A 27,741-nucleotide genomic window follows, 5' to 3' on the forward strand; every position below is an offset into this window, starting at 1 on the left:
TGCTTCCTAAGGCCCACTTGACTTCACTCTCGAGGATGTCTGACTCAAGTTCAGTGACCGCACTATCATGGCTATCAGGGACATTCAGATCTTTCCTGTATAGTTCTTCTGTGTATTCTTTCCACCTCTTCTGAATCTCATCGGCTTCTGTTAGGTCCCTGCCTTCTTTGTTCTTTATCATGCCCGTCTTTGCACAAAACATTCCCTTGAGAACTCCGATTTTCTTGAAGAGATCTCTAGTCTTTCCCATTCTGTTGTTTTCCTCGATTTCCTTGCATTGTTCATTCAAGAAGGCCTTCTTGTCTCCTTGCTATTCTCTGGAACTCTGCATTCAGTTGGATATATCTTCCCCTTTCTCCCTTGCTTTTCGCTTCCCTTCTTTCCTCAGCTACTTGTAAAGCCTCATCATTGTAAAGTCACTTTGCTTTCTTGCATTTCTTTTTCTTTGGGATGGATTTCATTGCTGCCTCCTGAACAGTGTTACGGACCTCCGTCCATAGTTCCTCAGGCGCTCTGTCTATCAGGTCTAATCCCTGAAATCTATTCCTCACCTCCACTGTATATTCATAAGGGATATGATTTAGGTCATACCTGAATGGTTTAGTGGTTTTCCCTACGTTCTTCAATTTATGCCGAAATTTTGCAAGAAGCAGCTCTTGATCTGAGCCACAATCAGCTCCAGGTCTTGTTTTTACTGACTGTATGGAGCTTCTCCATCTTTGGCTGCAAAGGACATAATCAATCTGATTTCGATATTGACCATCTGGTGATGTCCATGTGTAGAGTCGCCTCTTGTGCTGTTGGAAAAGAGTGTTTGCTATGATCAGCGTGTTCTCTTGGCAAAACTCTATTAGCCTTTGTGCTGCTTCGTTTTGTACACCAAGGCCATGCTTGCCTGTTATCCCAGTTATTTCTTGACTTCACACTTTAGCATTCCAATCCCCTACGTTGAAGAGGACATCTTTTTTTGGTGTTAGTTCTAGAAGGTGTTGTCGGTCTTCATAGAACCGATCAACCTCAGCTTCTTCGGCATCAATGGTTGGGGCATAGACTTGAATTACTGTGATGTTGAATGGTTTGCCTTGGATTCGTACTGAGATCATTCTATTGTTTTTAAGATTGTACCCCAGTACTGCTTTTCCCACCCTTTCGTTGACTATGAGTGCTACTCCATTTCTTCTAAGGGATTCTTGCCCACAGTAGTAGATATGATGGTCACCTGAATTAAATTCGCCCATGCCTGTCCATTTTCGTTCGCTGATTCCCAAGATGTCGATGTTCAGTCTTGCCATCTCATGTTTGACCACCTCCAGCTTCCCTTGATTCATTGATCTGACATTCCAGGTTCCTAAACAATATTGTTCTTTACAGCATCGGACTTTCTTTTCACTACCAGACACATCCACAGCTGAGTGTCCTTTCGGCTTTGGCCCAGCCACTTCACTCTTTCTGGCGCTGTTTGGAAATACCCTCTGCTCTTCCCCAGTAGGGGCAGTGACTGACAGTGCAGTTCGGTATATGTCTACTCAGAAGCAAGTCCCATTGAGTTCAGTGGGGCTTACTCCTGGGTAAGTGGGTAGAGAATCACCACCTTATTTGAACAGTTACCAGAAAACAGGGCACAGCCTGAGTAAACAGGGTCATGGCGCATATCAGCAAAAGGAATTGCACACTGCACATGCTCAGCGGCATTACATTTCTCTGATACATTCTCCTCCTTCCCAGGATGGTGCACACAGTTCTGTTCCCCCCACATATCTTTTTATCTTCACCCCTAGGAGGTGGGTTAAGCCACAAGAGGACTTGCCCAAAGTCGCCCTGTGCGCCTCATGGCCAAGTGGGGATCTGTACTCAAGTCTCCCTGTTTTAAGTCCAACACTCTTGCCACCATGTTGCGTCTCTAGGAACATCGGAAGTTGCCTTATCCTGAGTCAGACCCTTGGTCCATCTGGCCCAGTATTGTCAACACTGACTGGTGGCAATGGCTCTCCAGGACTTGGGCAGGACTTTTTCCAGACCTACTTGGAGATGCCAGGGATCAAACCTGGGACCTTTTGCATACAAAGCAGAGCCTCTACCACTGAGCTATGGCCCCTCATTGGCCTGGTCCGCATGTAACAACTACCCAGAGCATGGGCTGAGTATGGGTTGTTGTGGGCAGTTGTTGAATCACGGGTGGTCTCATGAACCCTGCACTATGGTTTAACTCTGGGTTGTTAACCACGAACAACCCAGGAAGAGAACCCATGGTTTGTTGTTGGGTTGTAAACTCTGGGTTGTTCATGGTTAACAATCCATAGTTAAACTGCAGTGCAGGGCTCGCACATAACCCATGATTCAACAACGACCCATGATTCAATGACAACCCACACTCAAGGTTGTTGTTACATGTGACCCAGGTCATTAACTTGCATGTGCTATTGCTGAACTTCTAGACCCAACAGGGGCCAAGAAGATGTTTTTGGCTGCCCATAAACACGGGGCAATGGTGGGGGTCTTTTGCAACCTGTTAAACCCCAGCATCCTGATATTCAGGGGTACACTGCCCCTGGACATGGAAATTCTGTTTAGCTATGTGGACATTAAAAATTGTGCTGCTGCATCAGACCAAAGGTCCATCTAGTAAAGCATTCTGCTTCCAATCATAGCCAGCCACAAGCAGGGTGTAATGGTGGTGGTGGCCTGATATCCTCATATCAGTTTCACTCAATGTGCCACCCCCCTTTAAGTGGGCAATGCATTCTTGTGAACAGTACAGGAACAAGAGCATCTGCCCGCCCCACAGAAATATCACCCTAAAGGAGTGTCTGAAGCATTTGCATCTACACCCACGTAAAGAAAATCAACAGTGTCTGGCGTTCAGCTGTTTTCGTAAAAGTTTTAATGTAAAAATCTCCCATCGAAATCTGTACACCTTGTGCAGAAAAAAGTAGACATCGAAATAGAGGGGCCGACTCTCTGAAATAAATACGTACAGCTCTTAGAAAGCTCTTCACTGACCCATAGTTTTGGACCTTATGCCAAAGTGAGGAGAGAAGAAGGATGGGTACCTGAAATGGTGCATCCACATTTTGCGTTCCGAATAAAAATGTAACGGGCCAGCCACACTTTCCTCCTCTTACCCAGTTTCCAGAAAAGGAGGGTGTGAAGCCAGAAATAAAAATAATAATGCGGTGGGTATTTGTTATTCCTCCACTTCTTCTGGGTTTATCTGTTTTTAAAGACGATGGCTCCCGTCACAAGCAACACCCCCTGCAAATGGCTCAAAAGGCACAGTGATATTTGTAAAGGCTCCTGCCTGTAAGAAGCATTTTGCATTTTTCGAAAGACAAGAACCTGAGTGCAAAATGCTTCTGACCATGGCAGAGAACTTTTTTCTGCCAACAGGAAGAGAGAGAGAAAAGCAATACCAATGTTCCACTCAGAGGCAGGGCGCTCTGCATAATCTCACTGGTTTTGTAGCTGAGATGCGCAAATTTCTCAAATGATGAGAGCCTCGCATCTCCTCTGAAGATGAGGAGGTGGCTACATGTCTTTCTGCAAAGAGGCACGAACCAGTTCCCCCCACCTGGGTTGCTATTCCTGAAGGATGAGGAGTCATCTAAGCATCTGGTTAGCTCCTTTCTTTGGTAATGAAGAACTTATACCAACACTGTTGCCTAGGGGTGTTGAACGTCAGGCCCAGGGGTCTGTCCCTCCTGGGGTTCCAATCTGGCCGTCTGGGGTTTCCCAGAGGCCACACTTCCCCTGGCCCCACCTCCTTTCCCCTGATTGTTTGGTGGTTTCTTGGCTTTTCTACTGGTTTTTCCCCACCGTAAAAGGTTGAAATGCCTCTCCTAAGCCTCAGTTAATGGCAGTAAGAGCTTGAAGCTAAAGTAGGCTACATTTTTGGTCATTTTGACGCCACCCTTTTTGCCTTCGGCTCCGCCTACCACTGGAATTCAGCCCTCAGGGTGAAAGAGGTTTGACACCCCCGGAACTGAGCATTTACATGGCACCGATTTTGAGTGGCCCTGAAGGATCTCACGATCCTTCACAGGTCCCTGAGATGCGCTGTGTTTTCTTTTCACCCAACATGAACCAGTTTCTTGTAGACTGGAGAAAGAGCAAGGGCCGGAGGAGGAGGAGGAGGAGGAAATGGGTCTGGCCTTCTTGCTCCATCTCACCTCCCTTTCCAAATAACAACTGTATTTTCAATGTGAGATGCCCTCTCCCTATGGGGAGTAGAAGTCCAAGCCAAGCGATGCCTCCAACAACCAGATCCTTTGGACAGAAGAAAAGATGCCCCTCTGATTAAGCAGGATTCAGGCAGAATGAAGTGGTACAGCCCTGGAGTTGTTAAGAGGACTGTACCACTTCGGGCTGCAGGAAGGGCTGCTGTTTTAAAGGTACCTCATCCCCCTCCAAAAAACCTCCCTGCCAGCAAGAAAGCTAGCACATCACGGTGTAGCTCAGCTCCCTCCTTGCTGTGCTAGCTTTCTACTACCTGCAGAGAAGGTTTATCAGTTTTTAAAAATGGCAAGTCCTCCCCTTCATTCCAAAGTGGTACAGTCCATTTTGCCACCTCAGAACTCTACCACCTCATTCTGCTTCAGCATAGAACAGGCCCGAGGGGGCCCAGCTCTGTTGGGGTGCTGAGAAAAGGCACCGAATTGAAAAATTATTTAGTTTCTTGTTAGATGTTTACTGCTATTGGGGGTGGGGGCGCCATTTGGATGGTCTGCCTTGAACACCAAAATGCTTTGGGCTCTCCCTGGATGGAAGCTACAAAGCAGGATCGGAAGCAAGATGATGTGGCTACCTCAGCTAGTGGGTTTTAGCCACCACTAAGGGCAGGAGAGTAGTGGGGAGAGTGCCCTGACTCAAGGGGGCAGAATCCACTGGGGAAATTCTCCCCCACAAGCCCCACTGAAATGAACAGGTGCTGCACCATGGGGCTTGCATATCATCTCCTAAGGCACTGTGCCCCACGTTGATTAGAGGGATGTGAGGGTTCAGATTAGAAGGCAGAGATAGTTCTGCCCCAAGCCCCTGGATATCTTTGGTAGATCTCCCAAATTTTGGAACTAGAGACCCTTGAAGGGCAGTAGAAGATGTGCCTTAAGAATTCAACAAGGCGGTAGTCTAATCCAATCCGTCTGGTAACTCAAGGATTTCCATGCCTGGTGGAGTTTTCCTGTCGAGGGGTGAAGCTGGCAGGAAAGATTTTCCCCTCCTCTCTCTCTCTCTCTCTCTCTCCTCCTTTCGGAAAAGGCAGCTCTAGGGGTCGAGAAAAGACACTGCAATGTAACGGGTTCCTTTGGTGGTGGGGAGGCCCTCGTGGTAATGCGTCAGGCGGCCTGGGTGCATCAGGGTCCACCCTTTCCGGGGCGCTCTGATGGAGCAGTTGTAGCGCAGGAACCGGCAGCCTCCTCCCTGCAGGGAAAGGAGAAACAATAAAAGGCTCTGGCTTCAGAAGTCTACGTTTTGGTAACCTTCAGGTTAGATTACCGCAGTGCCCTCCACATGAAGCTCCCCTTGAAGACAGTTCGGAAACTGCAGCTTCTTGAAAAAGGGGCGGCCAGATTGATAATGGGGACCAGACGGTCTGAGTGTGTAACACTGATTCTGGCCCACTTGCACTGGCTTCCTGTACACGCCCAAGCCCAATTCAAGGTGCTGGTTTTAACCTATAAAGCTTTACACAGTCTGGGTCCTGGTGGAGCGCCTCTCCTGACGTGAAACTGCCCATACACTGTGAACCACAACTGAGGCTGTCCTCTGAGCGCCTCCTCTGAGGGAGGTTCAGAGGATGGCAAAGAGGGAGAGGGCCTTCTCAGTGGTGGGCCCCCCAATTATGGATGCTGGCGGGGGGATGCTTGGACTTGTAGTGCAGTCCATCTGGAGGGCAGCTGGTTGGGGAAGGCTGCTTTAATCCCTTTAAATCTTATGCTCTGTCAATCTTAAACTCTTCAGCCTGTAAGTATGGCAGAAAGACCCTCCGTTGGCACCTACTTCATAATCGATCCCAACGCGGTTCAGGGCGATGTTGATGGTGAACGTGGAGGCATCATGGTGGGGCATCAGCGACGGCTGCTCATCAGGTCTGTACCGGACAACAAAGGCCAGCTCAAACTGGGTCTGCGTAGGAAGAGAGAACACCATGAAAGGCACGCTTCATGCAGCCTGCACTTTTATTCCATTCAGTGTACATTTGACACTTTTCAAGGAAAGCAGTTCTCAAAGGTTATCGAACTGCTTTGGGGAAGGATGGGATTGTGACGTCACAGCCAGCAGCCAAACAATGCTGTGCACAGCCAGCCTTCTGCTGCAAAAGCCAGAGGAACTATTTTTTGCTGAGGCTGACTCCGGAGAGAAAGAGGTACATCTGACCTGAACATTCAGGGAAGAGTCGTAAATCAGCAGTGGCGGCCAACATCAGAAGAGCCCTTCTGGATCAGACCAAGGGTCCATCTAGTCCAGCATTCTGTTCACACAGTGGCCAACCAGCTGCCCACAGGAAACCCACAAGCAGGGCATGAGTGCAACTGCACCTCCCACCCATGTTCCCCAGCAACTGGTGTACATTGGCATACTGGCTCTGATCCTGGAGGCAGCATATAGTAAGCCTTGATAGCCATATCTTCCAGGAATCTGTCCATGCTGAAAGTCCCAGGTTCAACACCTGGCTTATGCAGGCAGGGGTGGGAAAGACTCCTCCTTGGAGAACCACTGTCAGTCAGTGAAGAGCTAGGTGGACTCACTATAAGGCAGCTTCCCGTCATGGGATATGTGGTGCCAAAGAACAGCGAATGCTGTTTTTAATGTATATTTTGTCCATGTTGCAAGGTACCTTCTCCTTCGACAGCTCCTTCCCTTGAACAGCCCTAGATTATGCCACCCCCTGTGTCTCCAGGATCCAATTCCTGCTGATTACATTTGGACCATTAAATAAATGGCACTTACCTTGGTGTAGTATCCGGGGTACAGTTTCTCTGTGATGGGCGCAATGTAATCCAGGAGAAATTTGTACCACTCACGCTCAAAGTTGATTTGGTTCATGTGGATATCGATCGTCGGGACGTTCTCGTATCCCCCTAGGATCCTGGTGTCCTGCAACATTATTACACAAAGGTGACTGCTGTTGGGCAACCGGAAAAACGGAATTTGAAGGGTCTGAGGAAAGATCTATTCCAGTTTAAAATATGGGCCTCTTTTTTGGAAGTGTTCAGAATAGCCCTTCATATAGCGAAGGCATGAAGGCAGCAGCTCTCATCAAGTGATCAATGGTGAACATGTATACATTGAAATACTGCAATTTCCTTACCATGCTCTTAGAATCACCCACTCACCTGGGGTGAGTCAACACCATTTGTAGGCAACTAGGCAAAGAAGGTTGTATAAACAGGAAGTGAGGTGGATGTTGTCCCCCCCCCCCCTTTTCAGGCCTTCAGTGTGCCTCAACCTAGGTATCTGTAGGTCAGGCAGCCTAGTAATTTTATGTATTTATTGTAGATATTTTTATACCGCTGTCTAATAAAAATCCCCATGGTGGTTTATATAAAAAGAAAACACAAAAACAGCTACCCACCCCGATCCAAACTACTGTAAAAATAGAATAATGTTTAATCATTCATGTGCTAATAAATGTTGGTGAAGTTATTTGTAAGCTTGCCTTACCGTGTTGTCTCCCCTGGACCACTGGCCAAAATTCTCCATCTCTTCTACCAGTTCGTCACAAGCCGTTTCAGTAAATATAGGGAACCAGTAAACATCCGGGCAGGGCTGGCAAGACAGAGGTACTGTAAGAACTTAAGCAGTATGACAAGGGAGGGAAATTCATTGGAATAAATCCCAAAGTGATCTGGGCTTCCTCCTATATGAAATACCCCCTCCAACACATACCTGAAGATTTGAGATCAACTAATAAAGCCCTTGCAAATGTCACCTTTTTTCAATGTCACCATGTCATGGACCAGGACACTGAATCCTCATCCTCAGAGGATTATGAACCCTCGCCTCAGAAGAAGAGGCTCCAGAGTTAATGGTTCAGGGAGAGGACTTCCCTACGGAAAGGCGTCATGAGCCTTCCACCTCCCTGGGACCCAGTTCTCCAGAAAGACCACAGGGACTGGTTCCCCTGCATCTAGATGAGGTGGCATTACCATCCTCAGACTCCAAGGACTGGGGCCATGAGGACACTAGCATGCCACACACACTCCCAGATCGTCCCAGGCTGAGTTTGCTAAAACAGGTAAGGGCCTTTTAAGAGTCAAAGCCTCTGTCAGTAGAGAGACCGGGCCAACCAGCTTAAATCTGCCAACTCTTATTTAACGCTCTGTCTTGCTCCGCTCATTGTTGGAGCAACATACAGACAACCCTGTCTGGCTTCCAGACCTAGCACAGCTCGGAGCTTTCCATGGTGCTGATGTATTTCTCTCTGGCTTCCTTGTGAATCCTGACCTATTCAGACCTATACTGTTCAAGATCAGACCACAGAACCCTGCAACCCAAACTACAGTGCAGTTTTAAACCTGGGTCTGTATTTTGCACTGCTGCTAGGTTCTATTTGGTTATTCTTTTTATTTTATACTGCAGTTTTAAACTTCCAAGTTCTTCTATTGGATCTGTGTTGTATTTTATGGTTTTAATTGTTGTGAACTGCTCAGAGAGCTTTGGCTATTGGGCGGTATTGAAATAAATAAATAAAAACAAATATAAGAAGCATGCATTAAAAACCTCTAGTAATACAAATAAAATCCTACACTGATATAAAAACAAGCAGAGGCAATGCTAAACAGGATATTTTAAAAACAAAACAAAAAACCCCAAACATCAGATGCCTGGGAAAGTACAGTTGTTTTGATTTGGTGCCTGTAACACAGAAGAGTTGTTGCCAAAGAAATGTCTCTGGGGATGGAATTCCAGTTGCTAGTAGCAAAAATGTCCTCAACCAGTTGCCACCTGGAGATGGGGCCAGGAACCTGGAGTAGACGTCTCCTTGAGTTTACCTGTTACTGCTCTTCTCCTCACTCTATGGCCCGCTGCACCCCAACTCAATGGAAACATAAAAAGAGACAAGAGCTATTTACCGTTTCTACCAATTTGCCTTTTAAGGCTGCAGTGTAGTTTTCGTGAATGTATTTCTCTTTCCAATCCTGTTTTAGGAGTAAATAAAACCAAAAGAAAATGGAGGTTACTTGGTTGATTATCCCCCCACCCTCCCAAGAGGTATTTGTCTGCCTGACAATGATCCAGCCTCATCTCAGATGTTTGCGGGCTGGGTTCAAGATTTGAACACAGTCATAAACATACTGGGTGTCCCTGGGAAAATGAGGAGGCCCTATGTCTCCCAAATGTTTGCAGCAATTAAAATTGCCCTCATTCACTGTTAAACACACACATTTTTACTTTCAGAGAATTTAAGAGTAAATGTTTGCCCACCCTCAGTAGAACTCATCCACCCTGGTGTTTCTGCATGAGTCCCCTGTTCTCAGAGTGGCTCCTGACTGGAAGATTAGCAGGGAACAGTGACTCATGCAGACATGTGACAGGAATGTTTTGCCCTTCCAAACTGGCACTTGGAAAAATCTGTCTGGCTCTTAAATTTTGCAAAAGATGCTGATAAGTCACTTATCCCACAAGGGACATCTCACCTCTGGGTTGCTGAAGATCTGCCAAAGATCATTGTGCAGGTGGCTCATCTGATAATTCTCCAGGGAGAGGATGTGCCCAAACTGCTGTCGATTTGTCACAAACAGGAAGATGCTCTGTGGGACAGAAAGGAAAGAAGCCGTTGGTAGCTACCGAGAACCAGAACCCCTAGAGCAAATCCAGCCAGTGGGAAAATGCCCCCAGCTGCCCTACTGTTCAGCTGCTCCCAGACTCCAACTCCCATCAGCCCCAGCTATCATGGCCAATGTTCAGGCATGAAGGGAGCTGTAGTCCGACATCATAGCTAAAGGGAAAGGAAACTGTGAACAAAAACAAGCGATGTCAGTTAATGATGGGGTTTGTTTTAGCAGCCTTCCTCCTCACCCTTCCAGAAAATACAGCCTCTTGCTTGCCACACCAACCTGCTTCCGGACGTTATCGCAAAAGGCCATATCTGCATCCAGTTTGCCACTGTGGAAAAGGTCAGTCTGGGTGAGGTGAGATCTCAGGATGCTGCCTTTGATCAGATAGACACTTGAGATGTATGGGACGTTCCAGAGGCCACTGAGAGAGAGAGAGACAGAGAGAGAGAGAGAGAGAGAGAGAGAATATTAACCAGGATGAGAAGTGGATCACCCCAAAACATTTCTTTATTTATATGATTTGTACCCTGCCATTCTACCAAGAAAAAGGGCACTCAGTTTACAATCCCAAATAAAACCTGATCAAAACAATAGCAAAACAAATGGATTAAAACACAATTCAAAACACAACAACCGACTAAAACAGTATATAAAATGCTACTGTATATAAAATTAGTAGGGCTGGAATATTTTCTCAATCAGTTAGAATAAGATTTGTAACAGATTACTTGATCAAAAATTAATTTAAAATCAAGAAGTTAGGCAGCATTTTGAACACACACACACACACACACACACACACACACACTAAAACTGGGTCATATGGCACTCAAAAATCCAGAGCAGAATCTGGATGAGAATTTTGGAAGCAAACACATTGCAACCACATAAAGCTTTGTCAGAGCCCTTTGTGATACTCACATCCTCCGCCCTTGGACAATGTCCACGTAATCTTCTGAGCGGGCATAGTAACCATCGGCGCTCAAGGCCCCCCAGAAATTCGACCACAGCTTCCCAAGCCGGCTCACGAGCGGGGCAATCACAAACCTATTGGGTGGGTGCAGGGGAAGGAAGGCACAAGGAAGGAAAGGGATATTAGTGTGTACACTGGCAGAAAATGTGGGAGATATCTGGTTGCACAGAGATGGGGAGTGGAGGAACAAAGGATGGGATATTCCTAGGTGTCTGTCCACCTTGAACTCAAAAAACAAAGCCCAGTGTTCTGCACCAAGGTTAAATTTCACAGGCTGTGTAAATTACTTAAAGGACATCTGCATAATTTCTCCTGATTAGTGAGTGTTTACTCTGTTCTTGCCAGCCATAAAAAGAGGAAGGAGCTAAGAATCCCCACCACTGGGAATCTTATTCAGCAACCCCTCTGGCTTTTGAAATGTTGCCATGCAATTTCAAGCAGATCTCCTCTTGATAAGGACTGGAAACTTACTTCTTTTTATTAAAAACATGAAAGCAGAGAGATGTAAGAAAATGAAAGCTGTGTGCTTTGTTTTCTGGCTCACACAAAAGTTTGGGAGTCCAGTGTGGCAGGCTTAAAATCAAATCACAAATATAACTCTGGGACGGATACAAACTCCGGTGTCCCAGGAGTCTTCCGTTCCAATCCAGCAACTACATTCAGATCTGGAGTAAGGAAAGACGACACCTTCTCCTTGGCTTTGTCCAACCCATCCACGGAAAGGCTGACCCAGGCCCAGGGAAGACCTCTTTGGAGGAGGATTTTGATCCGTCAGTACACCTCACTCGCACAGGACATGGGGCAGCCTGAAGAGTCCTGTTGCAGGGATTCCTCACCTAAGGTCCCAAAGAATCCTTGTGACCCCTGCTGTGGTTCCTGACATTCCTCCCTCGTCCCTTAGCCCTCCAGGGCACCAGCAGTGACAGATCAGGTGGGACACTCAGTTGTTGTCAGAGCACCTGCTTGGCCACCTGAAGACTCTTTCGCCCTGGGTTTTCTCAGGAGGAAGGGTCCGCTCATGAGGAGGAAGACCCAGCTGAAACCCATGAAGGAGCAGACCGTGCTGCTGGTGAATTGGGCTCAGCAAGTATATAAGCGTCCAGCCTTTGATCAGTCCTTTCCTGGGTTAACAAAAGGAGACCTACAGCAGGACTCACTTGTTCTGTTTAATCAGGATCCGCAATATGTCCGGGTTCTTCAGCACCACTTCAGCGTCCAGGCTGAAGTAATATTCACATACGGGGTCCTGCCGGCATAGATCCCTAGGGAGGTACCAAGCAGACCAGTCAGAACAAGAATCACGCAAGAGCAAACATGGGGAAGAGCTGCCCTTCTGTATTTTTCTTGCAAATGTTAGATTGCTTTTGGTTTCTTACATGCCCATGTTGCGAGCATCGGCATTCTCCACATGATCTTCTGGTCCAATCACTCTGATGGAATGATATTCTTGTCCGTGCTCATCCAGAAAGGCGCCCACCTGGGAGAGGTGATGTTCCTCCTGTGCGCAAAGCAGAGCAATGCGTGTTACACCAGAGTCACAGCTGGCCTTGGTGAATGGTTGTGCTTCTTGGCTGGCCTTGGTGAATGGTTGTGCTTGTTGGCTGGCCTTATGGGTGCCAACAGAAGCAAAGGGTTCTGGGAGACAGACGGCCGTCCCCAGCCGAGGATGACATGACTCACGTGATTGTGCAGAAAGAGCTGGATCCGTTTCTTTGCGTAACGGAGCTTCTGAAGCCTCTGGAAGAACTGGGTGAGGAACGGGGTGGGTTGCTCGATGAAGATCCCAATCAGGACCACTGGCAGGGCATCTTCCTGCACTCAGGTAAGAGGGACAAAAAGAACATCAGAACAGCCTCACCTGGAAGCTCCGAGCTTTAATCCCCAAATATATGTTGACCAGTTGCAGCTTTTCAGGGCTGAGAGAGGCACACACTCTGTACATGCCCAGAGGCACCCGCTTCTTTATTGATTCATAGCATCTAGGGCTGAGCCTTGGGTGCTTAAAAAACCAGGTTCCCTTGTTGGGCCCTATCTAAAATTAAGCCCAGACTACCCTGAAAGCTCAAACCGGTTTAACTGTCATTGATCCCACTCTCACCAACCAGGGAATACTGGTAACTTCAGTCCTCTAAAACAGACTTCCCTAGCCTGGCAGCCTCCAGATGCGTCAGATTACAGTCCCCATCACCCATTTTCCCATGCTGGTTGGGGATGATGAGAGGTCTAGTCTTGCATATCTGCAGGGCACCGGGATTGCATGGGGCCACTTGGATAGAAGTCTCCGGTCTTCACAACACTACAAATCCAAGGATACTTTGCAGGAAGCCAAGCCAAGAAACCGGCACCCCTGGCTTAGAGCCAGCATAATGCACAAGCGTGCCTTGTGGAGCTTTCCATTCCTCCACCCCGCCCGATCAGCATCAGCCCTTACTTTCAGGTCCGCAAGACTCTTCAAGCCTTCGTTACAAACGGTGCAGCCCGTCTCAAAGGTCCAGATCTGAGGGATGTAGTTTCCCAGGTAGTTCAGCTGCAGCTTTGACAAGAGAAAGATTCCCAAAGCCTTATTCCCAAAGCCGAAATACAAAACCCGCTTCACCCTGTCAATACGGTTCCACCAGTAATGACATCTTCATTCTAAGTTATGGTCCAGTGCCCACCATTAAGAGTGCTGGACTGGGAGTCGGGAGATCTGGGTTCTAGTCCCCACTTCGCCATGGAAGCTCACTGGGTGACTTTGGGCCAGTCACAGACTCTCAGCCCAACCCACCTCATAGGGTTGTTGTTGTGAGGATAAAATGGATGAGGAGGATTATGTACGCTGGCTCGAGTTCCTTGGAGGAAAAAAGGCAGGATATAAATGTAATAAATAAATAAATAAAAATTATTGTGTTGTCTGCACCCAGCTGCGATAACAAACCATGGTGAACACCCACAGTTCATAACCCAACAACAGGCCTTCCCTTCATGGGTTGTTCGTGGTTAACAGACCATGGTTTGTTAGTGTGGCTGGGTTCAGACAACACAATAACCCGTTTCAACAACTACAACAACATGCTTTTGCCTAAGCTACTTAATTTCATGGCCCATGTGTTCCTCGTCCTATATATTCCTGCCTGTGCTCTGAGATCGTCATCTGAGGCCCTTCTCTGAGGCTCCCACACAGGGAGATTCGGTGAGTGAGCAGGCCTTTTCTGTGGTGGCCCCCAAATTCTGAATTGCCCTCTTTAGAGAGGTCCGCCTGGCGCCTACTTTGTTGACTTTTTGGCACCAGGCAACCCCCTTTTTATTCTCCTTTTAAAATAATCTTTGACTGCCTGCTTGTTTTACTTTTGCAGATATGTTTGGTGCTGTGATTTGAAACAGTTTTTTACTTGTTTTAGCAGTCTCTCTCTTCTCTTTAATTTTTTTAAAATTATTGCTCCTGCATTTAAAATGGTAAAAAAATATTTAATGCATTTATCATTTGATTTTATTGTATTTCTTCTATTATGGATGTCATCCTGAGAGCATTGGCTATAAGGTAACTCATAAACAGAACCACTAAGTAAATAAGGGCACAGTCCTAGTCATGTTTACACAAAAATAAATCCTACACCTCCCAAATAGCATGGCTGGCTGGGGGATCCTGGGAGTTGTAAGACTTATTTCTGTCTATAACATGCATAGGACTGCATCATTAATTTGAGGCTCGGATTCTCTCCAGGCAAAATACACTCAGCTCTGCCTATCAGTCAGCACAAGCATAAGGCAGACTGGTTTCCCGCAGTTCCTGGGGCAAATACATCCTCATCTTGGATCGAGCGAGAGAGATAAACTTATTCTAATTCTCGCCATGGTTCTAGAGAGTTGTGACCTTGCTTACTTTGGTGGGACCGTTGCCATGAATCACAACTGGGAGGGTGTCAAACGCCAGGTTCCGTGCCCTCACTCGCTTGTTTTCGAATTTCAGAACGACTTCATCTTTAAATTAAAAAGAGAGGCAGAGGATAGTTGCATGCATCTCCAAGGTTCAATCAAGCTTTTCACATATTGATACCCTGCCTTTTGGGCTTGCTTTAGAATAGAGGTGTGGAATCTCAAGCCTGGGGGCTGAATTATTCTGCCCCCTTCCACACGTCACCAGATGGTTCTGGCTTTTCCCCCTGGCTGCCAATCATTTGGTGGCTTCCCAGCATGTGTGTGTGTGTTTTTCCCCATTCTAAAAAGTGGAAACGCCTCTTCTAAGGCTGAGTTACTGGCAGTTAAGTGTTTTAAGCTAAAATAAGCTGGCATTTTTTTGTATTTTGGCCACACCCCTTTCACCTTTGACGCTGTCCTCTTTTGCCTTTGGCTCCACTCACCACTGGAATCCCCCCCTCCCCACGAACGTCTCCAAAATTAGATGTGGCCCTTGGGCTGAAAAAGGTTAGGCACCCCTGCTTTAGAAGCACCCAACACAGCTTGCAAAGAAAGCTATAAAAGGAGCAATTGAACCCTCCCCGCCAACAAAACACCAAGCAGGAAGCAATAATAAACCACATTACAGGAGGAAATCAGGCCAAAAGTCATAACCATCAACTCAAAGTCAAACCCAAATGTAGTCTAAACAACTGTGAAGCAAACGTGTAGGCAGAAGGAGGCCGGCAAGAACATCCCTGAGTCAGCTGAAGGCACCTCTGTTGCTCCATAACTTTTACTCAACTCAGTCTAAATACATTCTGAATTCCTAGAGCAGCCAGGTGCTCCTACCTTCACCACACCCCACCCCCTAGTTTTCATTCCTGCTATAGCCCTTAGGCACGGATCTTTGTTGCGACTTGCACCACGTCCACACCCAAAGCTGTCTTCCTGCATCCAAGCTGGAATACTGAACAAGGAGCACGTCATGCTACATTTTGTTGCAGCATGCGCTTGTCAATCATCTAATGATTAATCAACTATCATGGATATGATTAATCAACTAAAGGCACTATGGTCCATGAAAGCTTGTCCAAGAATAAATGTATTGTTATTATTTGGTTTTTTAAGGTTGCAATCCTATGCATATTAAGATAGGAAAAAGTCCTATTGCGCCCTAAGATGTTTTAATTGGGGGACAGCCCTGCTCAGGAACCCATCTCTCCCAGCAATTTTGTGTCTTTCCCACTGTCCCCCCTCCACAGATGTCCTGTGCCCTCTCAAGTGGGGCCCAATATACCAAGAATCGCGACGTTAACTCAAAGCCATGTTTATTCCCGGTGGTAATATACAGCTATTTCAATCACTCCAAAGTCAGGGGAGCCTCCTTCTCCTTTCCCCGATTCTCACCTAGAGCGCCATTCAGGTTTTGGAAGATCCGACACTTGTGATCCAAAGTTATATTGATACTCTCCTGGTAAGAGGGAGGGGGAAATGAATATATTTTATTTATTTAATGAGAGCTGGAAAGGGAGATGAAATTTATTTCATGAGAGCTGGAAAGGGAGATGAAAAGGCCAATACATTTTGGGGGTAGGGATCAGTGCCTTGGATAGCTCCTTAGTGCTCTGGCTGGTTCTGACTGAAACCCAGAATGGATTCACAGACCCACCAAAACTGGAGCCACCAGCCTCCACCGCATGTAGCTTCTCTGTCCCCTGTACTTACCCGCTTCTCAGGATCCAGGAAGACTCGAGTATAAAACAGCTGGTCGCTGTCGCTGTCAAGGCCCTGCCAATCTGCCACAAGCTTGCTGAGATGAGAAGCATAACCTATGAACCCTGCAGAAAGAGAGAACGGAGATCTTTTTTTGTCGCAAAGGACCAAAAAACAAAAAAACCCCACCTCTACAAGGCCATGATAGATACCTAAATGGAACTGTTGTTGACAATAACAAATAAGAAATACAAATACAGTTTATATCTTTTGCTGAACAATCTCCTGGAGGCGAAGGAGGGTGCAAGCTTTTAAGTTACACCAAGCAAGAGGGAGCAGCAGTTTTTTTAAAAAAATTGATAACAGGCCACTACCTTGAACAATTAAAGGCAAAACCTTATGTATGTTTAGGCAGAAAAAAGTCCTATAACTCCCAGCATTGCCCAGCCACCATGGCTGGCTGGGCAATGCTGAGTGTTGTAGGACTTTTTTCTGCCTATACATAGGACTGCACCCTAAGAATTGTTGTTGTTGTTGTTCAGTCATTCAGTCGTGTCCGACTCTTCGTGACCCCATGGACCATAGCACGCCAGGCCTTCCTGTCCTCCGCTCTCTCCCAGAGCGTGCTGAAGTCCATATTCATTGCATCAGTGATGCTATCTAGCCATCTCATCCTCTGCCGCCCCCTTCTCCTTTTGTCTTCAGTCTTTCCCAGCATCGGGGTCTTTTCCAGAGAGTTTTCTCTTCGCATTAGGTGGCCAAAATATTTGAGCTTCAGCTTCAGTATCTGTCCTTCCAATGAGCACTCAGGGTTGATTTCCTAAGAATATTTGCCTTTAAAAACCCACCCCAGTCTGACTGGATAAGCACAAGATGGACTGGATGCGTCTGATCTCGTCTGATCTCGGAAGCTAAGCAGGGCCAGCCCTGGTCAGTACTTGGATGGGAGACCGCCTGGGAATCAGGCTTCCTGCACTGTGCAGGGGGTTGGACTTGATGGTCTCGTAGGCCCCTTCCAACCCTATGATTCTGTGTAGTTCACCCAACATATAAGTGCTCATTCTGATCTGCTAGATGACGTCTTCTGTGTAACTGGTCTCTTTCTACTTCTATACCAGTTGGCTCAAGAAAAAAAATATTCCTTTAGCTGTTTTATACCCCTGCAAGGCTGCGGCTGTACAGTGAAAGATCAAATCTGGATTCTTTAGGAAGACTGCAGAATTCCTCCACAGAATTCCAAGGCTTAGTTTTCACTGTAACAAAAAACAAAAACTTTCTAGACCTCATTACCATGAAGGAAATTGTCAACATTCATTGACATTTTTTGCAAAAGGCTCCAAAACTGTAAGAGACCTGCTGGGGGTCTCAGCGGTGATGGTGGCCAGATTTCAACCCAGCTCCCTGTTTCTGATTGCTCTTCCAATGCTCCACATTCTAGCTTTACATTGCAACCTTCCTTTCCACCATGCCAAAGTATCCACTCCCTCTTACCTCCGGATCCAAGAAATCGTTTCCCTTCTTGGACCTGGGGGTACTTGGCTTCCAACCTTCGGTCCGGATAAATGAGTGTTTCTGATGAAAAGACAACTTTGGACTTGGCCTGCCTGAATTTCTTCAGGAGTTCTGCCGGCCCCGACGCAAAGATGACATCGTAGCTACATCGGGGAGAGGAGAAATTGGCTTTGGTATGGGGGATAATTGTGTTAGAGAAAGAGAAAGAGAGAGGAATAGGGAGGCAACTTTCTTGGCGCCCGTCAGGCTCCCTGATTTTTAGCTTCTGTCTTAAGATTTTTCTCAGGTCCGATTCTATGTATGTTTTATACAGAAAAAAGTCTTACAACTCCCAGCATCTGCCAGTCAGATGCTGCACCCTTAATTTTCTTTCTTTCTTTAGCTGTGAGGCCAGGCATGATGAAAAGAAAAGGGCTGCCCTCTAACGCCATCTTTATTTGGGCTCCAAAGAGTGGTTTTGTGTTTTGGAGCTCTGCCTTGTACTTAGGTTCTTGGGCAAGTGACTTTTCTTTGAGCCTCACCAGTTCAGCTTCTCAGAAATGAATGTTTTGTGTCCAGCCATGCCCACCGCGGCAGCCATTTTATGAATGGGCCAGCCCCACTACAGCAGCCATCTTGTGACAGTGCCCAAGAGTGCTAAAAATTCCAAATGTGCCCATTGACCCAAAAAGGTTGGGTGCCCCTGCTCTATGTCCTGGCAATTCTTGGCTCCAGTCTACTTACCTCTCTGTGAAAAGGATGACCAAATCTTCTTTATCGGCATATTCTTCTAAAGCCAATTTCAAGAGACGGATCTTCTGCCCTCCTCCTGCCGTCTTCTCATCATCTCTGCCATGCCATTCTTCTCCTGATCCCAGGACCTTGGGAGTTAAAGCAAGTTTGAAAAAAATGAGTTTTCTTCCTCGTATTCCATTTCAAAAGGGTTAGTATTTGTGTATTTCAAACTACTCCGATGGTAGCAGTTGAGATCTATTTTAGGGAAAGAAAAACACTGAGGTGAGAACAGCTACTTAGCCTTCTATGGATGTTCAAAGGGTAAGCTAAAAACATAGTCCTGGGACCTATAAGGCTAAAACAGGGCTGTAATGAAGGCTTCATCGTATTCCATTTCAGTGGGTTAGTGTTTGCGGATTTTAAACTGATCCCCAAAGTACCAACTGAAGTCTACTGTGGGGAATGAATACCACTGCTATGAGAACAGCATACACGGAAATTAGAATAAACTCATCTAGAATAATAAAAGATGTGTGTGTGTGTGTGTCCATCTGTCAGCACCATAGCACCAAGACCATGAAACCTAGACACTTGAAACTTGGCGCGCATACTAAGGGGACCTTATGGGTGTGAACCATGGGGCTATTTTGTGTTCATAATAGATTAACTAATTTAATTTGATCTAAATGTGTCCATGTGGTTGTAGCCTGCAGTAATGTCTTCAGCCACTAAGGGGGAGACATCCCTAACCAGCGCATAGCTTTGTAGTCCATACAGTGTGAAGCAGATTCGAAGGATGTGCTACGGAGTTACCAGCCTGCTGTCTGCCTCCTGCTGTGGGGCAGCCCCCATCCCCCTCAGGGAATAAAATTCATTTCAGCCCCACTCAGAATTCCCCATTCAGACCCCCTGCTGCCATCATCACCTTGAGATCATAGTTGAAGAACTGAGCTGATCTTTGGAATTGTCTGAATCCTTCTGTCTCCTTGGTGGCCACAGTAAGAACCAGTAAATTATCTGGAGGGAGGAGAAAGCACAAGGAACATTCAGATGCTAGGCTGAAGACAACCCTACCATAACTCAGCCAAATGTGTCCACTATATTCTTGTATCCCTCCTGCTGAGAAGCTCATGTCCTTGGGGAAGAGCTGTGCAAAAGGTCCCAGGCATGATCTGCAACATTCCCAGGCAAGTCTAGGAAAAAACCCCACCTGAAACCTGTGTGAGTCTGCTCTAAGGCTTCCCCATATCACACCAAGGGCTATGCCAACGTATGCAAAGCCGGGGCTGTTTGCTAGTAAAGAAACAAACCCTGGTGGAGGTGTGAGCTAGCGTCAACCATAATTAGTGTTGGTGGGGATTTAATGTTAAGCCACAATTAAAGCCAGCAAAGGAGAGTGGAGAATTTGTTCCACAGAAGGGGAGAGAAAGTGGGAGTTGGTTGGTTATGGATTCTCAAGCCATGGTTTCTGGGGAGCCAGGTCTGTGCTGGACTGGACACACAGGACTCTGCATTATAGCCCAGCAACTCTTTTATCTCTAACAGAGGAGGACTACTGTATGCATGATTTGGGGCTTCTCAGAGGCATCTGGGAGCTACTGGAAGCCAAACACTGGAGCAGATGGAATTTTGGAAAGTAGTTCTCACCTTTGTGTGGATGGGAAAATGAAAATCCTCATGTCCTCATGGATAGGAAAATAAAAGTTCCCCATCTTCGCACCCACTTCTTGGAAAACCTGCAGCATGTTAATGACTGCAAATTCCACACCCACACCCCCAACTCCAAAACGTTGGTGACATTCAGTGGTAAGCTGACCACTGGTCTCCATGGCCAGTTGATGAGAAGAACTGTTTTGAAACTTTTCAGAAACAGAGCCTGCAGCATCAACGTTTTTCAGCAAAGGCCAAGAAATGAAAGCAAGCAAAACAGGAAGCTAAAAATATCAAGGACCTAAACGTTATCCATCTGCCTGTCTGTGATGCCCTGACTTGGATTGAATAAGAGGAAAAAACAAAGAAAATGCCAGTTGGCTATGATTTCAAACAGGAAAAGATGTCTCTTGGTCAAGACGGGCTTCTTTTCTGCCATACGGCATTGTTTACTTTCCCCTGCCTTTATACAGGTGTAGTGGACCAGAGATTTTGGACCAGAATTTGGAGATTATGGCATTGTGTTTTGTCTCCTGTGGCTTGCGCTTTCCAGCAGGCAAGCAAGCTCTGTGTTGCAGATGTAATTCAGACTAAATACATAACACAGCTCAGGTCTATCACAACCCCTTTTCTCTTGTCTCCTTTCATGCCCACTTGGAAGCAAAAATCCTGCATTTGGTTCTTGCCCAACAGAAGAGGTGCATGGATCCAGAAGTGCTTTGCCTGAACAATTTATTAGTCTACGTCCTCCTGTACCATGGGGGATGGGGGAACTGTGTCCCTCCAGATGGTGTTGGGACTCCAACTGCATTTAGCACCAGCTAGTATTAACAATGCTTAGGGAATATGAGATGCAGCCCCAAATCATTTGGAAGGCCACAAGTTGCCTGCCCCTAACCACTTAGAGATATTTTTAAATATGGTCAGCAGTATAGAAAACTATTAAACAAATAAATATACAAAGCTCTTTTTAAACTGCAGCTATAAACCGGTGGTCTCCACGTGGTACCGGCGACACCTCTCTTGGTTCCCTCCAGGCTCCCTGTCCATTCTGATTTTTTAAAATCTTCCTTTAGTTTTCTTTAATTACAATATTTAACAGTGAGGCTGCCATGTTGCAAAGCAAAGCAAAGGCTTCCAGCGCCATCTTTATTTCCAGTAATACCACTAAGCCAACATGGAGCAAATATGTGATTTGGCATTCGGAGCACAGCCCCTACTTAGTTTCTTGGCCAAATTTCTAGTCTCTGAGCCTCATCAGTTTGCCTTCTGGGAAATGAGTATTTTGCCACTGCCCACGCCCACTATGGCAGGTCTTTTGTGAATGGACAGCCCCCGCCCTTCGGCAACCACTTTGTGACAATGCCCGCAACACTCAAAATTCCGAATGTGCCCACTGACTGAAAAAGGTTAACCGACTGAAAAAGACTATAAACCATCCATATTAATCTCCTGCTGGGTTTCAAAAAAGGCAGGGCAATACTTGCTATTTCACCAGCAGGGGTCTGTACTCTGGTTGCCTAAGGAGGCCACGTGTGTATGTGGCAGAAGAGAACCATTACCAAGAGTTTAAGGTTCCATAATCAAGCAAATAAGAGATGGAGTCACATGGAGGAGGGGAAGAGACCCTCCAAGATCCATTGCTTGTAGGAACACTGTATGGCAAAAGTGTTGAGACAGCGGCAGGAAAGGATCCGGTAAACTTTACAGCTGCTACAGACACTGTCAAAGCTTTTTAAGCCCTGCTGTCAGACTTCTTCCACATTGCCAAATGCTCCGACGATCCAGTTACCGGCCATTTCCGGTGTTCAACACATTCACACTCCATTCAGACAACATACTCCTCCCAAATGCCAGTTGTGGTCCCTGGAGGTCCAGAAATACATCCAGATGCTGCAGCTGCAAATGACATCTGCTGTGTTGATGAGGATGCTCAGTAACACCAGACATGCCAAGCTGGACACAAGGGAAAATGCTGCTGCGTTGTATATTCAAATGTGTGTGTGTGTGGGTCTAATTTGTTTAATATCTGTGGATCTTGCCTGTATGACCTGTCAGTTTCCCAGAATAATTGGGCTGCCCACTACTGGAAGAAGGATGGTAATCTAAATGGACCTTTGGTCATATGTACTAATGCCTTTGCAGTACAGATTTTAACCATCTGCTTCTCTCCCTCTGCAAAGAGAGAAGGCAGTTAAATGCATATGGGAAAAATGATTGATAGTAGTTTTAAACTGAAAGCAAAGTCCAGCCTGGAGTCATTTTTGAGAAAAGGCAGTAAGTGCATAAAGGAAAAATTATTCAAAGCAGCTTTAAATTGAACACAAAGTGTGGCCTGGAGTCATTTTGGGGCCATTTACACACTGCTTGAAACAACTTGGACATTTTTGCTGAACACAACGGCAAGGCTGGGGTGAGATCAGCGGCCTCCCTGATGGACAGATGGGGGTATCATATTTCTGCGTCGGAGGAAAGACAGTCTCGCTGTGCAGACTGCCAAAGTTGCTGGAATGAGGGAAAGCGAGCGGAGAAAAGACATTGTCCATCTGTGCAAAGTTCTTTCTTTTTCTAAAGTCATAGGATTTCTGTGCCACAGACCGAGGACCCCAGGGAGTGTGGGGGATGAGGGCATTTGCATCCTCTGTAGATAACTCACTTTGCTAAATGCTAAAAAATGCACAATGATATGGCAAACCTTGATGGTACCAGATGGCTTGCTTTTTCAAAAAACGGAAGGCTTCTCACAGCGTACGTGCGGAGCATGATTTTGGATGGGGTGGAAATGGGTGTCCCAGCAATGGTTGAGACATGTGTGAACAGATTACCTGTCAAGTCTAATATTTCAGGTGACCAGCAAGAACAAAGGCTTTCCTGTAGAATGACTGAACTGAAATGTAACCACCTTCAGCTTTCTGCCACCGTGGCCATGGCACAGCTGGAATTTTTGTGCATGCCAAACGTTTTCAAATACTTTACAGCCTTTGTTCAGGGCAGCTTTCCCACACTCCTTTGGGCTGTAGCTGTACCTGTGTGGGGAAAGCTGGTGGGGACCCCTACCCACAACCTTTGCCAAAAAAAAAGGATTGCAGAGGGTGAATTCTGGCCCTTTTCTTCAGATGAGATTCCCGCCCTGATGTACATCCTGTGATGGATGGAGAGGGAGATTCCGATCTGCCCACATACTCAAGACCACAATTTCACACTCTTGTACGAATTAACATGGCACAGATACCCTGTTGGCTCTGAACTTCCACTTAGCAGCCTAGATTAAAATGTGGTGCATGAACACGCACTGAAAGGATGTGAATGGGAGGGAGGAAAAAAAAATCCATCCTTCTACCTCCCTGGTACCATCCTGATTGCAAATACCCCAAAGTATTTCCTCAAGTCTTAAGGGGAAACTATTCTGCGTTACAGGTTCTTAACTGCACCCCTGAGCTAAACCTGGGAACAGCTCCCCACGGATTTCAGAGAGAGCCTACTTCCAAATCAGTAGACTGCCTTGGTAAGCAGGGAATACATGGGCAAACCATGGTAGCTATTCCAAGTTAACTCACACAAAGTGAAAAGGCACATATTACCGCAGTTTATCTGGGCAAGGAGGAGGGAGAGAAGAGGATCAAAGCAGACTCCTCATGCACCGGAAAGTGGCTACATTGTCTTGTTTCCCGTCTTACCGTTCTGCTGTTTGGCACTGTTGCTCCCCTGGGTCAGTAGGAATAGCAGAAGCAGCAGCTGAAAGCAGAGGGACATCGTGAGAACGGCTTCCTGCTGCAGGAGATCCTCAGCTTCCTTAGTCAGAAAAGCAGTTTTGGGAGAGACCCAGAGGCAGCTGGGATGCAACCCCTGCTCCACAAAGTCCCTCCCAGTCGTCCTGGGGCTGCTGTGCCACGCAATAAACACGCCCCACAAAGGGGGCTCCTCCTCTCTCCAGTCTAGGCCCATCCTGTTTCCCCCACCCCTTTCATTCCTTGCCCCTGGAACATCCAGCTTTGAGATCTTGAGATCGTTCTCAGCAGAGACAAAATGCTACGCTCCAGAAAGACAGGACCAACGAATCGGTCCTAAAAAAGAAAAAAGAAAAAGGGGGGGGGGGAAGGCAGTTTTAAACTGGAAGACGCAAAGCTCTGGTTGCTGAAGTTTTGCCTTTGGCAGGTTTCCTTTGGTATACAACATGATCACACAAGCTTTTATGGGATGCAGAGGGTATCTTCAGTTGACTGGCAGTATGCGTGCAGATATATACACACAGTACAGAGAAAACAGGTTTACACAAGGGCCGTTTGCTTGAGAGACGGACCGCACGATTGCTGCCTGGCACATCCAAAGCAGAGAGCTCAGATTCTGTTGTGTGTTCAGCAATGTTCTTCTCCAAATGCATCTTATTCAGATGTTCCTGTTGAAACAGAAGAACATAAGAAGAGCCATGCTGAATCAGACCAAAAGCCTCTCTAGTCCAGCATTCTGTTCACGAAGTGGCCAACAAGATGCCTGTGAGAAGCCCACAAGAAGGACAGGAGTGCAACAGCACCTTCCCGCCCATGCTCCCCAATAACTGGTGTACATAGGCCTACTGCCTCTGATACTGGAGGTAACGTATAGCCAACAGGAGCAGTATCCATTGGTAGCCGTTTCCTCTATGAAATTGTCTACCCCCCTTTTAAAGCCATCCAAAGTGGCAGCCATCACTCCATCTTGTGGTAGTGAATTCCAGTTTAACTCTGCGCTGTGTGAAGGACTTCCTTTGATCTGTCCTGAATCTCCCAACAGTCCCCTTCATGGGATGACTCCAAAAGAAAATGCAAACTATTTAATTGGCTTGACCCAGAGAGGTTCCAGTGAACGGTGCAGATAGACTGACAATGCAAAAGTTGAGCCTGACATATACGTTTATGATGATTTACGATTTTCATAAGGCTATGGGAGTGGATAAGCCTTTATCTCTGAGCACATCCATCAGCAGTTTGGAGGTGGCAACATTGCCTGCCTTGTTGTTTAAGGATATCTCCGAAGCACAGAACGGTCTCACTTGTTTTGTTAAATGGCCACGCCTGTGCATGCCCAATACAGTTGCAACACCGTTGCGGAATGCCCAAAGCTTGTGGCTTGACCACTTCCAGAACAGTATTCTCTTACTCTAGGTTAATTGATCCAGAATTGTCAACTGCTGTTCTCAGGTTCTCCATAGGGCTTTTGAGAATTAAAGAATGTGTTGTTGATTACAAACAACAAAGGTTCTTGAGGCATCTTAAAGACTAACAAATATGTAAACTGCTTAGAGATCTTATGATATCAAGCAGTACAAAAGGAGCTTAGGGCACAATCCTAGGCATGTTTAGATGGGAAAAAAGCCCTACAACTTCTTTTGTAGGACTTTTTTCTGTCTAAACATGCATAGGATTGCAACTTTAAAAAAACACATCATAATAATAATACGTTTATTCTGGCACAAGCTTTTGCGGACCATAGCTCACTTCATCTGACGCATGGAGTACAGTCCACGGATGCTTCTTCCACAAGACTCTTTTGTTGTTTTGGTTGCACTAGACAAACACAGCAACCCCTCTGGAAACCGGTGATTACAATCATTTGTCTTTTAACACAGTGAATCAATTACATTTAAATACATTTTGCAAAGAACCCAAACATCATCGGGGGGGGGGAATATTGAGGGATGTATGAAATAACTTGCAATTCCATCAACAAAAGCCATTTGAAGGAAAAACCATCTCTCAAGACTTCTCTGTCCCTTATTACAATAACATACCTGAACCAATATTGCACCCCACACCACCACCAAATAAGCAGATATGGCATTAACCCCAAGCCCTGTCATCTGTTAAAATGGGCTCCCATTTTCAATTAACTAAAGCATTTCTCTATTGATTAACCTGACTAGTGCTGCAATCTTAAAACACATTTGCCAGGGAATATATCCCATTAAACTCAGTGGGACATTTACTCCACCGTTCAGCAATAAAGTACTTCACTTCTGTACTGGCTACCTTGCTGATTCAATGGGAATTCTACATTTACAAGATCACAGCCTTGGAATCTGGTTTAAGTAATCCAGAATTACCACCGTTTGGTTTTGTAATTCATGCAGATTAGAATCCCCATGTCACTAATAACCAGATGCATTGGAAGGATAAAAAAGCACCAAGATAGGTTTAGGCTCCTATGCCTATCTGCTTCTTGGCAGGCAGAAATCCATCAGGGGACATCCCAATCACTGCAATGTCATGCTGCTAGAAGCTTTACCTGTTAGATTTCTAACAGCTTTTAATAAGGCTACCAGCTGACAAGAATGTTATGTTCCTGGGCAGTTGCTCAAACAGGAGGATGTACAGCAACAGGATAAATGGGGTGCCCTGTGTTTTCATTTTTCCTAATAAAAATGGCACTTCAGAGAATGCACTCTGCACATGTCCAAAGGCATTCCTTCCCTACACTGTTTTCCCCCTACTTCCTGTCAGAAGGGGATGTGTATTCTGTATATGGTCAGAGCTAAGATTACCTTAGGTAACAAAAAAAAGTTGTTCTGCTCAAGGAAAATGTATTTTGCACATACTGAGAGATACATGGTTGTAGGTTCTTGGTTCTGTTAAAAAGACATTCTGCACATTCTCAGGAACACTCTTTTAAAAAACTGCTTAGAGGAACTTTTGATTATTTACTTATTTCAACATGCATATACTTCCAACTCAACATAGCCCTCCAGACATTTTACACATTTAAAATAAAAACACTAAAACCCCAGCATCTGCTAAATTAAAATCCCCACCACAGTGTGAACTCAACACATAAAAAAACCCTCAGCAACAATAAAACAATAAGGATGTGGCAGATTTTTTTCCATAAGTCCTTTAAAAACTGTTTCACTCTACTGAAGGAAAAAGCATTCTGCACTCACTCAGGGGAACTTGTCCACAGCTCCTTGTTTTAAAAAATGGATCTGTAAGGGAACAATCGATGGCTAGGTAGCATCACTGATGCAATGAATATGGACTTGAGCTCGCTCCGGGAGACAGCGGAGGACAGGAAGGCCTGGCGTGCTGTGGCCCATGGGGTCACGAAGAGTCGGACACGACTGAACGACTGAACAACAACAAAGGGAACAACCACTCTGCAGGTGCTCAGAGGCACTTTTCCCATAGTCCACTTTAAAATATTGATTCTGCGGAGGGAACAGCCGCTCTGCAAATGTTCAGAGGCACTTTCCCCATCATTCCTTTTAAAAATAATGATTCTGCGGCGGGAACAGCCACTCTGCAGATGCTCAGAGGCACTTTTTCCATAGTCCCTTTCTAAAAGAAGAACGGTTCTGGGGAGGGGACAGCCACTCTGCAGATGCTCAGAGGCACTTTCCCCATCATTCCTTTTAAAAATAATGATTCTGTGGTGGGAACAGCCACTCTGCATATGCTCAGAGGCACTTTTTCCATAGTCCCTTTTTAAAAGAAGAACGGTTCTGGGGAGGCCTGTTTCCCGCCTCCCAGCTGAGCAGAGCAGAGCAGAGCAAGC

General features: G+C 46.1%; 1 protein-coding gene across 8 annotated transcripts; it reads right to left on the reverse strand.

Annotated features, from left to right (window-relative positions):
• Positions 1-27,691, reverse strand: PLOD1 (procollagen-lysine,2-oxoglutarate 5-dioxygenase 1). Of its 8 annotated transcripts, none has more exons than XM_084822235.1 (21): positions 27,131-27,691; positions 24,518-24,613; positions 23,895-23,952; positions 19,493-19,584; positions 18,577-18,713; positions 17,833-17,996; positions 16,354-16,466; positions 16,036-16,099; positions 14,612-14,709; positions 13,181-13,282; positions 12,430-12,561; positions 12,126-12,247; positions 11,907-12,011; positions 10,698-10,823; positions 10,056-10,197; positions 9,636-9,749; positions 9,072-9,137; positions 7,660-7,764; positions 6,946-7,092; positions 5,995-6,120; positions 1-5,415 (listed from the first exon to the last, which is right to left on the reverse strand). In XM_084822235.1, the coding sequence occupies exons 2-21, from the start codon at positions 24,596-24,598 to the stop codon at positions 5,260-5,262; spliced, it is 2,250 nt and encodes a 749-aa protein (XP_084678361.1). In that variant the 5' UTR covers positions 24,599-24,613; positions 27,131-27,691; the 3' UTR covers positions 1-5,259. The 8 variants fall into 8 exon arrangements, 7 of the variants coding, with proteins under 7 accessions (XP_084678361.1, XP_084678364.1, XP_084678360.1 ...); XM_084822238.1 differs by having other exon boundaries at positions 24,490-24,613; XM_084822234.1 differs by having other exon boundaries at positions 25,692-27,691.
• Between the last annotated feature and the right edge of the window lie 50 nt (positions 27,692-27,741).

The sequence above is a fragment of the Heloderma suspectum genome, chromosome 15, assembly GCF_057233095.1.
Source record: "Heloderma suspectum isolate Gila_16-S chromosome 15, 16-S_ref, whole genome shotgun sequence".
Taxonomy (NCBI): Eukaryota; Metazoa; Chordata; class Lepidosauria; order Squamata; family Helodermatidae; genus Heloderma; species Heloderma suspectum.